This window comes from Scyliorhinus torazame, chromosome 7 (assembly GCF_047496885.1).
Source record: "Scyliorhinus torazame isolate Kashiwa2021f chromosome 7, sScyTor2.1, whole genome shotgun sequence".
Lineage (NCBI taxonomy): Eukaryota > Metazoa > Chordata > Chondrichthyes > Carcharhiniformes > Scyliorhinidae > Scyliorhinus > Scyliorhinus torazame.
The window spans coordinates 274,978,503-274,991,386 of NC_092713.1; the positions used below are offsets into that span (position 1 = coordinate 274,978,503).

The window sequence follows — 12,884 nt, forward strand, 5'->3', positions numbered from 1 at the left end:
TCAAGTGTCAAAAATTCCAGTCGATCCCCCTGCCAGGCCAAGGCACAGGGCGGAGAAGCTGACCTTCACCCCAGCAGAACCCACCTCGGGAAAGATTTCCAAGTGTGGCAGACAGTGGGAACAGCCACGAGCATCCCGGTGCTTGGCAACGTGAGGCAGCAACTATATTCAAGGTTAATTGCTCCATTTAACAAGGCCTCGCGGGCTTCTCACCACAAATGGAGACTTTCCAGCCGAATTGCCGGCACTGAGCTCGCCAGCCCCCCACTAACAAGGTCGAGCAGCAATTAAACAGCTCTTGTACAACCAATCCCAGTCAGCTCGCAATAATGGCGCCCAGATCACTGGCCCCAAGATTCACGGGTGCAGATCTGGCCAGGCTCCTAGACGCATTCCCCATCAGTTCTGGGTGTACCTCTTCCACAGGCTCTGCATCAGGCTGTAGGAGTTTTACATACTGGCGGAAAAAGCTCGACTGAATGCACTGAAGAATTCTGCCCCCTCTACGCCGTTCAAAATTCACTTATCCGAATTAATATTTGGAAGTTGAAATCCCTTATTATATTGGGGAAGTTGAAATCCCCTATGAGTATTATTGTAATGGAACAGTGAAGCACAAAGGAATTAAGGAGGTTCAATTGAGTATTACCATAAGTAACAAAAGGATAAACATTTCCAGTAAAACAAAGGAGACAAACACACATGATTGCATTCCGACAATCTCAGTACAATCATCACTTGACGCAGGATGGTACGATGGCAGAATGGTTAGCATTGCTGCCTCACAGGGCCAGGGAACCGGGTTCAATTCCAGCAATGGGTGACTGTGTGGAGTTTGAACTTTCTCCTGTGTCTGCGTTTGTTTCCTCTGGCTGCTCTGGTTTCCTCTCAGTCCAAAAATTTGCCGGTAAGGTGGATTGGCCATGCTAAATTGTCCATTAGGTTGGGATTGCAGGAAGAAGGTGGGCCTAGATAAGGTAGTCTTTCGAAGGGTAGGGACAGGCTGGATGGACCAAATGGCCTCTTTCTGCACTGTCGGGATTCTATGATTCTCTGAGATCCTGGAGAAGTGCTGGAACTCATAACTTTCTGAACCAGATCACACCTACTCCTCTGGCCCTCAGGGAATCCATTAACATTATACAAAGAACAAAGAACAAAGAAAATTACAGCACAGGAACAGGCCCTTCAGCCCTCTCAGCCTGCGCCGATCCAGATCCTTTATCTAAACCTGTCGCCTATTTTCCAAGGATCTACTTTCCCCTGTTCCCCACCCATTCATATATCTGTCTAGATGTATCTTAAATGATCCTATCGTGCCCGCCTCTACCACCTCTGCTGGCAAAGCGTTCCAGGCACCCACCACCCTCTGCGTAAAAATAATGTTCCATGCACATCGTCCTTAAACTTTCCCCCTCTCACCTTGAAATCGTGACCCCTTTTAATTGACACCCCCACTCTTGGGAAAAGCTTGTTGCTATCCACCCTGCCCATACCTCTCATAATTTTGTAGACCTCAATCAGGTGCCAACTCAACCTCCGTCTTTCCAATGAAAACAATCCTAATCTACTCAACCTTTCTTCATAGCTAGCACCCTCCATACCAAGCAACATCCTGGTGAACCTCCTCTGCACCCTCTCTAAAGCATCCACATCCTTCTGGTAATGTGGCGACCAGAACTGCACACAGTATTCCAAATGTGGCCGAACCAAAGTCCTATACAACTGTAACACGACCTGCCGACTCTTGTACCCAATACCCTGTCCGATGGAGGCAAGCATGCTGTATGCCTTCTTGACCACTCTATCGACCTGCGTTGCCACCTTCAGGGTACAATGGATCTGAACTCCCAGATCTCCCTGTACATCAAATTTCTCCAGGACTCTTCCATTGACCGTAGTGTCCGCTCTTGAATTAGATCTTCCAAAATGCATCACCTCGATTTGCCTGGCTTGAACCCCATCTGCCATTTCTCTGCCCAACTCTCCAATCTATCTATATTTTGCTGTATTCTCTGACAGTCCTCATCGCTATCTGCAACTCCACCAATCTTAGTATCATTTGAAAACTTGCTAATCAGACCACCTATACCTTCGTCCAGATCATTTATGTATATCACAAACAACAGTGGCCCGTGCACGGATCCCTGTGGAACACCACTAGTCACCTTTCTCCATTTTGAGACACTCCCTTCCACCACTACTCTCTGTCTCCTGTTGCCCAGCCAGTTCTATATCCATCTGAACCCCATACGACTTCACTTTTTCCATCAACCTGCCATGGGAAATTTTATCAAACACCTCACTGAAGTCCATGTATATGACATCTACAGTCCTTCCCTCATCAATTAACTTTGTCACTTCCTCAAAGAATTCTATTAGGTTTGTAAGACATGACCTTCCCTGCACAAAACCATGCTGCCTATCACTGATAAGTCCATTTTCTTCCAAATATGAATTGATCCTATCCCTCAGTATCTTCTCCAATAGTTTGCCTACCACTGACGTCAATCTCACAGGTCTATAATTTCCTGGATTATCCCTGCTACCCTTCTTAAACAAAGGGACAACATTAGCGATTCTCCAGTCCTCCGGGACCTCACCCGTGCTCAAGGATGCTGCAAAGATAACTGTTAAGGCCCCAGCTATTTCGACCCTCGCTTTCCTCAGTAACCTGGGATAGATCCCATCCGCACCTAGGGACTAGTCCACCTTAATGCCTTTTAGAATACCCAAAACTTCCATCTTCCTTATGCCAACTTGACCCAGAGTATTTAAACATCCATCCCTAGCCTCAACATCCGTCATGTCCCTCTCCTTGGTGAATACCAATGCAAAGTACTCATTAAGAATCTCACCCATTTCCTCTGACTCCACGCATAAATTCCCTCTTTTGTCTTTGAGTGGGCCAATCCTTTCTCTGGTTACCCTCTTGCTCCTTATATATGAATAAAAGGCTTTGGGATTTTCCTTAACCCTGTTAGCCAAAGATATTTCATGACCCCTTTTAGCCCTCTTTATTGCGCGTTTGAGATTTGTCCTACTTTCCCGATATTCCTCCAAAGCTTCATCAGTTTTAAGTCGCCTAGATCTTATGTATGCTTCCTTTTTCATCTTAGCTAGTCTCACAATTCCACCCGTCATCCATGGTTCCCTAACCTTGCCATTTCTATCCCTTATTTTCGTAGGGACATGTCTGTCCTGCACTCTAATCAACCTTTCCTTAAAAGACTCCCACATTTCATATGTGGATTTACCCTTAAACAGCTGCTCCCAATCCACATTCCCTAGCTCCTGCCGAATTTTGTTATACTTGGCCTTTCCCCAATTTAGCACTCTTCCTTTAGGACCACTCTCGTCTTTGTCCGTGAGTATTCTAAAACTTACAGAATTGTGGTCGCTATTCCCAAAGTAATCACCGACTGAAACTTCAACCACCTGGCCGGGATCATTCCCCAATACCAGGTCCAGTATGGCCCCTTCCCGAGTTGGACTATTTCCATACTGCTCTAAAAAAGTCTTCTGGATGCTCCTTACAAATTCTGCTCCATCTACGCCTCCAACACTACATGAATCCCATTCAATGTTGGGGAAGTTAAAATCTCCCATCACGACCACCCTATTGCTCCTACATTTTTCTATAATCGGTCTACATATTTGTACCTCTACTTCACGCTCGCTTTTGGGAGGCCTGTAGTAAAGTCCCAACAATATTACTGCACCTTTCCTATTTCTTAGCTCTACCCATATTGCCTCAGTGCTCGAATCCTCCATCGTGCCCTCCTTAATCACAGGTGTGATATCATCTCTGACCAGTAAGCCAACTCCTCCACCCCTTTTACCTCCCTCTCTATCCCTCCTGAAGCATCTATACCCTGGGATATTTAGTTGCCAGTCTTGCCCTTCCCTCAACCAAGTCTCAGTAATACCAATAACATCATATTCCCAGGTACTAATCCAAGCCCTAAGTTCATCTACCTTACCTGCTACACTTCTCGCATTGAAACAAATGCACCTCAGACCACCTGTCCCTTTGCGTTCATCATCTCTTCCCTGTCTACCCTTCCCCTTAGTCACATTGAGTTTATTATCTAGTACCTTACTGGCTTTAGTTCCTGCCTCTTTACTGACCTCTAACTTCCCAATCTGGTTCCCACCCCCCTGCCACCTTAGTTTAAATCCTCCCCAACAGTGTTAGCAAAAACACCCCCTAGAACATTGGTTCCAGTCCTGCCCAGGTGTAGACCATCCGATTTGTAATGGTCCCACCGCCCCCAGAACCGGTTCCAATGTCCCAAAAATCTGAACCCTTCCCTCCTGCACCATCTCTCAAGCCACGTATTCATTCTGACTATTCTTGAATTTCTACTCTGACTGTCTCGTGGCACTGGTAGCAATCCCCAGATTATTACCTTTGAGGTCCTACTTTTTAACTTATCTCCTAACTCCCTAAATTCTGATTATAGGACCTCATCCTGTTTTTTACCTATATCATTGGTGCCTATATGCACCACGACAACTAGCTGTTCACCCTCCCCCTTCAGTATGTCCTGCAGCCGATCGGAGACATCCCTGACCCGTGCACCCGGGAGGCAACATACCATTCGGGAGTCTTGTGTTCGACCACAGAAACGCCTGTCTACTCCCCTTACGATTGAGTCCCCTTTGACTATAGCCCTGCCAGTCTTTTTCCCGCCCTTCTGTGCAGCAGAGCCAGCCACGGTGCCATGAGCCTGGCTACTACTGCCTTCCCCTGGTGAGTCATCTCCCCCAACAGTATCCAAAAAGGTACACCTGTTTTGGAGGGAGATGACTGCAGGGGACACCTGCACTGCCTTTTGGTCACCCATTCCCTGTCTCCCTTACCAATCCTAATCTGCGGTGTGACCAACTCACTGAACGTGCTATCCACGACCTTCTCAGCATCGCGGATGCTCCAAAGTGAGTCCATCCGCAGCTCCAGACCATCATGCGGTCTAACAGGAGCTGCAGCTGGACACACTTCCCGCACATGAAGGAGTCAGGGGCATCAGCCACGTCCCTGAACTCCCACATTGAGCACGAGGAGCATAACATGGGTCTGGGATCTCCTGCCATTTTTACACTCCCAACAGTAAGTTTTTAAAAAAAAATGTACTCCCCTTCTCAGCAAGCACTCACTCAGCAACCACTGCGCCCCGCACGATAACACCTCAGGGAAAAGAAAAACTACTTCCCAGTCACCAGCCAATCACTTGACTGCAGGCTGTGACATCACGGTTCAACTCCTTTCTACTTCTACCTGCCCTCGAGTCTCCCTCTTGATCTTTACACCGCTGAGATCCTTACAGTGATTGTCTTTTTATTTTGGTTAGAGGAGGTAGGGAGGGAAACACTGAAGAAGTGTTTCGGGTTTAACTGTTACTTGACAAAAGCTCCTCCACAAACCATCTTTTGGATGCTGTGACCGCAATGCACTGATGCAAATTTTCCCTGCAACAGCCAATCAGCAGCTCCGCTCTACTGCCCTCTGCAGGATGCTTGCCTTCACTTTAACACCTAGGGTGTCTTGCTCAGGTACACTTTCTGGATGCAGTGACTGCAATGCCCTGATGCAAATTTTCCCCGCAACAGCAAATCAGTAGCTCCGCTCTACTGCCCTCTGCTGGATGCTTGCCTTGATTTGAACACCTAGGGTGTCTTGCTCAGATACACTTTCTGGATGCAGTGACCGCAATGCACTGATGCAAATTTTCCCCGCAACAGCCAATCAGCATCTCCGCTCTACTGCCCTCTGCTGGATGCTTGCCTTGACTTGACTTGAATATCTTGATTTGCCTCTTCAGGCCTTGATCCAGTGAAAAATAGCTTTTGCCCTCACAATCAGTATTGTATTCACATAATCTCAGGTAAAAATCTCTTTTGAATGGCGACTCCATAGCTGGAATTTTTAACATTCATGAGGGCTCCACCTGCCTGCAGCAAGCTCCCACATGCCTCGTAAAATCCAAGAATTAAATGAATGGTTGCTGGGAATGCAACACAAACAGTGAGGTAATAGTCCGCTCCTATTTTATCAATGCTCTCTTCACTACATATCCTGCTTTTGGCAGGTCTGAGAGGCTAATAACTGTTTTGAAGTTTCTTCTTGCAGAGTTCAATAATAGAAATAACTCACCGATCTGACAACTGTCCAGAAATAAAGGAACCAGACAGCACTCCCACGAAGAATATGGACATAGCAAACGGGCCTTTCCAGTGATTATCACACACCAAGTCCCACTGAAATGCAAAAAGAAATTCAAAATTCCTTAGATGTAATTTACAGATAATTACAGACAATCTTTTTTGCTGTATTTGATCTAAACATGCATGAAACAGGATATGGGGAAAAGCTAATGCGGTTCACTGAAGCAGCATCAGCTTGCGCCAATGTCACCATTTGCACCTTTAATTAGTGACTGCAACAATAACCACGATAAGTTGTTTTTGTATTGTGTTTTTGACAAAAAAACATTATCCAAGATGCTTCACAAGGTGTTATTAAACCATATATTGCATTGAGACACATTTCGTTAATTCTTTCAGTGAATGTGGATGTCCTCATAAAGTCAACAGTTGTTCCCCATCTCTAATTGTCCTTGAGAACTTGGGGTGACTTGCCTTCTTGAATCATTACACTGCAGCTGTTTCAGGTGCATCCACAGTGTTTTTAGTGTTAGCTCTTGACTGCTGTTGAGTAAAGAGTCAAGAGTTCTGCTTCTTTTCACAAACACCTTTATTTTCCTTGTACACACTCTATACAAAACTCTATCACCACATCACATATCAAAGAGCCAGCTGCAACCCCTTTACATATCAGTGTCAATTAGGGGCTGGTTTAGCACAGGGCTAAATAGCTGGCTTTTAAGCAGAACCAAGGCAGGCCAGCAGCACGGGTTCAAGTCCCATTACCAGCCATTTTCATATACAATAGGCCATATCCACCGCCTCTACAAGGCTTAAAGTCTCAGCGGCCAAAGTGCTTTTGACCACTCCTTATTTTCTTTGTTTCCCACACAAGAGGGCAACATTTACCATTGTTCCCCAAAAGGAAAATTATAAAACGTCCTGCGCATGAAGCCCCATCACATAAATTTGCATAGGGTGCATCACTATAAACTATGAGTTTCACGTGCCTAAGATCACCTAAAACCGGGAACCTCAAAACACACTCCTGCATCTTTAGTTTGACCAACGCTTTATTTGTTCTCATTAGGTCTTCCACTTTAGGATTATTCATTTCTGTACTCAACTCTAAGACATCAAAACTAACGTCCAGTCTACTCTGTCTACCTAACCAATTCAGTTGCCCAATTAAACTACGCAGTTGATCTATTTCCATCTGTGGAACTAAATGCGTCTTTTTGTGAAACCCGACCACAACTCATTGCTATTGGGCTGATGGCTCTCCAAATAAGATTGCTGATGTAAAGTTGCACCTAACTTAATCTGTCCGACTTCCAGTCCAATATATTTATATGCAGCGGAAGTCTGACTTCCAACCATGAATTCTTTCCTCAACCCTTGATTACAATAGCTTTAAAATCACTCGTCCCACCCAACAAAAAATCATCGACATGCATCGTAAAGATGTCAGAAAGATTTCCTTTATGGTGCCAGTAAAACATTGCCGGATCCGCTTTCAACTAGCAACAACCTAATTTTAACAAAACTGACCTCACCGATGAATACCAGACTCTAGACGCATCATTTAATCCATGTACACATTTGTTCAACTTCCAGAGTACCCCTTCTGTATTGGCTGACTCTTTAGGAGGATGGAGAAAAATGTCTCTCTGAAGCTGATGCCCCTGCAAAAAGGCAGCTTTTATATCTGTAGATTTGCATTCCCATGCCTGTGTGGCTAATAGAGCCAAGAAGATCTTTAAAATAACCGTTCCTGCCACAGGTGAATCTACCCTTAAATTCTGATCTTCTAAGTTTTCTTCAAATCCCCTTGCCACAAACCTGGCCTTTGCCTTATAAGTTCCATCCGGAAGAACTTTTTCCGTGCAAATCCATCTGTGGGATAGAGCTCTTTGTTCCCTATCCGGTACTTCCGTGTATACCCCAAATTCACTCAAACTGTGCAGTTCTTGCTGTTTGGCATCTTTGATAACTTTTTCATCTAATTTATTGGAAGCCATTAAAATCTCATGTGCATGTGAGTTTCTACTCCTAGTAGTATTCATAGTCTTACCCTGTTCAGAGTCCTTGACAAACTACGTCCCTTATCCCGCCTGGTATCTCGTTCTGTACTGCTGCTGCTTGATCTTTCCCTTCTGCTGCGGGATGTCCTTTCAAGAGCTCTTGACATTTTCCTGCGTACCTGTTCACTATCTGATGTACTTTCTGAATTGGCACTGCGTTTCTGTACCTTCCATTTTTGAACTTTGTGTTTCCAATCCATTATCGTGACACCCTCCAATGAATGCTGTACATTCAACCAGTGTTTATACTTTCCAGTGGCCTTCCCTGCTCTACTAATAACGGTTGCATTTTTCCATTGACTAGACCCTTCAGGCAAATATGTCACTTTTGTACCAACTTTTGGCAGTTGTCCTTTCGGAAAAATGGCCTTTTCTAATTCATCAGAAGTATTGTGTTCCTCTACAGAAACTCTGTCTACATCAGTTAACTGATCCTCATAGTTCCGTTCCACGTGCGTACCAGATGACCCTGGTTCCTCATCATATCTGTCTGCTCAGTGTAAATTTGAAAATTTGTAATCTGTACCCATTATCCTTGCTGAATGTACCCTAATAGTCTGACTGCCATGTTGCAAAACAGTTGCTTTGCCATCTATGCCTATGATCTTCCCTGGGCCTTTCCATTCATTACAATTGTCTCTTTTACAGTATACTATGTTTCCTTGCTGAAAAACGGTATTTGATGGCCGTACATTATGCCTGAAAGCTCTGCAAATACTTTCAGAGACTTCTGCTTCCAAAAAAGCTTTTCTACTGCTATGTAATGCATTTAAATGCTCAGCAAAGGCAGAGCTAATTGTAGTCCCTTCCCAAGCTGGAGGCTGGTCATCCAAAATGGACTGAAGTTTAGGATTTCTACCAAACACTAGTTGATAGGGACTATAGCTCCAAACCATCTGCAATCAATTATTTGCATGTACCACCCATGCTCAGGCTGAATTTAACTTTCAATTTGGTCTATCTGCCAAAATTTTCCGGAGCATGTCATCTATTACAGCATGTTTTCTTATACATACACCATTACTAAATGGGCTTTCTGCAGCCGTATTCATAACTGTGATATTCACGTTTTCACACATATTCCTAAACTCATCATTAGCAAATTCTCCCCTATTGTCTGTAAGGAATTTTGTTGGTGGGCCCATTCCTGTCCCTATCCATTTTTCCACAATTTGATCCAGAATTGCCCTCTTTTCTTTAATACGTACAATGGTTGATTGACTAGATCTAGTTGCTAAATCTACAAAATGCAAAATAAATATATTGTTAGCTTTATCCCAGATATTAGGGTCCATGGCCACAATGTCATTAAAATCCCTGGCCAAAGGTAGGGTTACTATCGGTCGTGATGGTGTCCTTCTGTACGTCCTACAAACCTCACAGCAGTCACTAACCTGTTCTATCAGCTTCGTATAGTCTTCATTCCTTGCCCCTGCATCCTTTAATAATTTTTTCAGCCTCCGAGGAGACGGATGCGCAAATTGCCTATGCAGTTTTAATACAACAATCTTTTTATCAGCTAAAGTCTCATTTCCAGCTGCCAGTAACACATCCTTAACAACTGCACTTGAAATATTATTTGCCAGTTATGGAATACAATAGTGTCCTGACTGTGTAAATTGTAAGTCCACCATCTTTCCAAAAGCTGTTGCCTTATCCTGTTCCATATCCAGTTTCATGTGTGCTTTCTTCATCGATGGTCTACTCAGAAGCAATGGTCTCTCACTTGATACAACATCTGTGCTCATGAAATGATTCACTCCGGCAATATTGCAAGGGATCACATCTTTTCAGCGACTTCAGGAGTTTATCATCCCCAAACCTGAAACTTGTGGAACTTTCAAATTCCTTCACCTTGTTACGATTTTCAGCATTCAAAGAGTCCAGGGAACATTTTAACCAGTCAATTCCAAACACAGTAGATGTGCAGCCACTGCCCAATACAGCACAATTAAAGGATTCTACAACCAACACTTTCAGTACCGGAGTAAAACTGCTTGTTAATAGGACAATGCCTTCTTTCTCATCACTATCTTTATCCTCTTCTGATTCTTCTGTGTCATGTGTAGCTTCAAACATTCTATTATAACGTGTTGCACAGTTGAAAGCATAATGGTATTGAGAGTCACACTAAAAACATCGATTTATCATACCCGGGCATTTCTGGGGTTCATTTTCCTATTACCATTCTCCATGTCCCTCCTCCTGTTTTAGGTTTTAAATGGGTTTCTGCCCTAATAATTTCCAGGTCCCGATCTCCTTCCTCACTCTCGTAACCTGTTTGTAGCCGTATGATCTCACCATCCTGTCAGTAGTGTATCTTCCATAGTCTGCTTTATTGCTAACTGACCCATTTGAGTCATAACTTTCAAATTCAACTTTCAAAGCCATAGGAATTGAATGTTTCCCCAGAAACTTCTTTAAGGCTTCTATCATCTGATCGAATAAGGTATCATTATCCGCAAATGTAACTCCTGACAAAATTAGGAGCCTATCCATATTGGTCACTCTAGCACAGTCCAGTAATTTAAATGCTAACACGGACTGTGGAAATTCCAGGCGGTGTTTGTGCAACCTTTTGTATAGTCTGCTAAACTCCATTATATAGTCCTCAATAGAGATAACCTCTGTTTTCCAGAATCTATCAAATTATGACCAAGCTTCATACGCACTTAAGAAGTCATCCTTTTGATAAATCTTATCCATAAAACTCAATAGAATCTCTAGACTTTCTTCTGAGTCTAACCCTTCCAATTCCCGTTCAGAAAACACTTTGCTTCGGATTTTACTCTCAAAAGGTAGAGAAAGAGCCAGTGCCATATCTTCTTTCCTCTTTCCCTTAGTCCACATAACAACTGCACTTCTCCATTGGTCGTACAATCCCTTTTCAGAAAATAATGGCGGATAGTCATATCCAGACATTTTTATTCTAGGTTCAGCCATATTTTTTTTTTAATTTCCTTCTCACTCACTCCTTGGTTGATGCAGAATTTTGTTTTGCTTCTGGAAAAGTTGTATTTTTCAAGCCTTTACATTTGCCCAACAACCATCCTCTGCTACCAATTGTTAGCTTTCAGCTGCTGTTGAGTAAAGAGTCAAGAGTTCTGCTCCTTTTCACAAACATCTTTATTTTCCTTGAACCCACTCTATACAAAACGCCATCACCACATCACATGCCTCAAAGCCACCTGCAACATCTTTACATATCAGTGTCAATTATTGGAGAAAAGCAAATTACTGTGGATGCTGGAATCTGAAACGTAAGAGAAAATGCTGGAAAATCTCAGCAAGTCTGGCAACATCTGTAGGGAGAGAAAAGAGCTAACGTTTCGAGTCCGATGATGCTTTGTCAAAGCTAACAGACAGAGAAAGTGGGAAATATTTATACTGTGGAGTGAGAATGAAAGATGAGTCATAGCCACAGAAACCCAGGGAATCCGGGTGCTAATGGCCACAGAAACCAAGGGGAAAGAGTGCTAATGGCAGTTCCCGGAGAGAACAAAAGATGCGAAAGGACAAACAGCAGGGAAACTAACATCAGAGGATGAACTGTAGATGTGGGAGGAGGGGAAGGGGGAAGCAAAGAGGAAAAAGGTGAAGGAAAGGTGGATAAGATTGGGGGTGGAGGAAATTAAATATATATTAAGAAAGAAATGGTAAAAGACAGTTAAAATGAAATGACAACAAATGGGTCGAGGTGGGGTACAGCTGATCATCGGAAGTTGTTGAATTCGATGTTCAGGCCGGAAGGCTGTAGCATGCCTAACCGGAAGATGAGATGTTGTTCCTCCAGTTTGCGTTGCGCTTCACTGGAACATTGCAGCAAGCCAAGAACAGACATGTGGGCATGGGAGGAGGGTCTTTTGTTAAAATGGCAAGCAACAGGAAGATCAGGGTCCTGAATGTGCACAGACCGAAGATGCTCAGCAAAGCGATCACCCAGTCTGCGTTGGTCTCTCCAATATAGAGGAGACCACATTGGGAGCAGCGAATGCAGTAAACCAAATTGGAAGAGATGTAAGTGAAACGCTGCTTAACCTGGAATGAGTGTTTTGGGCCTGGGATGTTAAGCATGGAAGAGGTAAAGGGGCAGGTGTTACAGCTTCTGCGATTGCATGGGAAGGTGCCATGGGTGATGGGAGAGGTACTGGGTATGGTGGAGGAGTGGACTAAATAGTCTCGGAGGGAACGGTCTCTGCAGAATGCTGACAGAGGGAGTGTAGGGAAGATGTGTTTGGTGGTGGCATCACGCTGGAGTTGGCGAAAATGGTGGAGGATTATGCTTTGCATACGGAGGCTGGTGGGATGAAATGTGAGAACGAGGGGGACTCTATCCTTGTTCTGGGAGGGAGTGGAGGGGGCGAGGGTAGTGGCGCGGGAGATGGACCGCACACTGTTGAGGGCCTTGTCCACAACTGTAGGTGGGAAATTACGGTTTAGGAAGAAGGAACACATTTTCGAAGCACCATTTTGGCAAGTGGCATCATCGGAACAAATGCGACGGAGGTGAAGGAGTTGAGAGAAAGGGATGGAGTCCTTAGAAGGTGTAGGGTTGGAGCCATCTGGGATGGCCACTTCCAGAATACAAAATGGATGATCCAAAGACTGTAGCACAGATATGTACATGGCACATGTACACAGGATAGACCCCAG

The 12,884-nt window shown here is 44.2% G+C and overlaps 1 protein-coding gene across 1 annotated transcript in view; it reads right to left on the bottom strand.

Annotated features, from left to right (window-relative positions):
* Nucleotides 1–12,884, bottom strand: part of LOC140427050 (organic cation/carnitine transporter 2-like) — a 196,339-nt gene that overhangs the window by 136,232 nt on the left and 47,223 nt on the right. Inside the window, exon 2 of the mRNA XM_072512495.1 lies at nt 6,158–6,261. Coding sequence (XP_072368596.1) covers nt 6,158–6,261 — 104 coding nt within the window. The remainder of the gene's footprint in view (nt 1–6,157; nt 6,262–12,884) is intronic.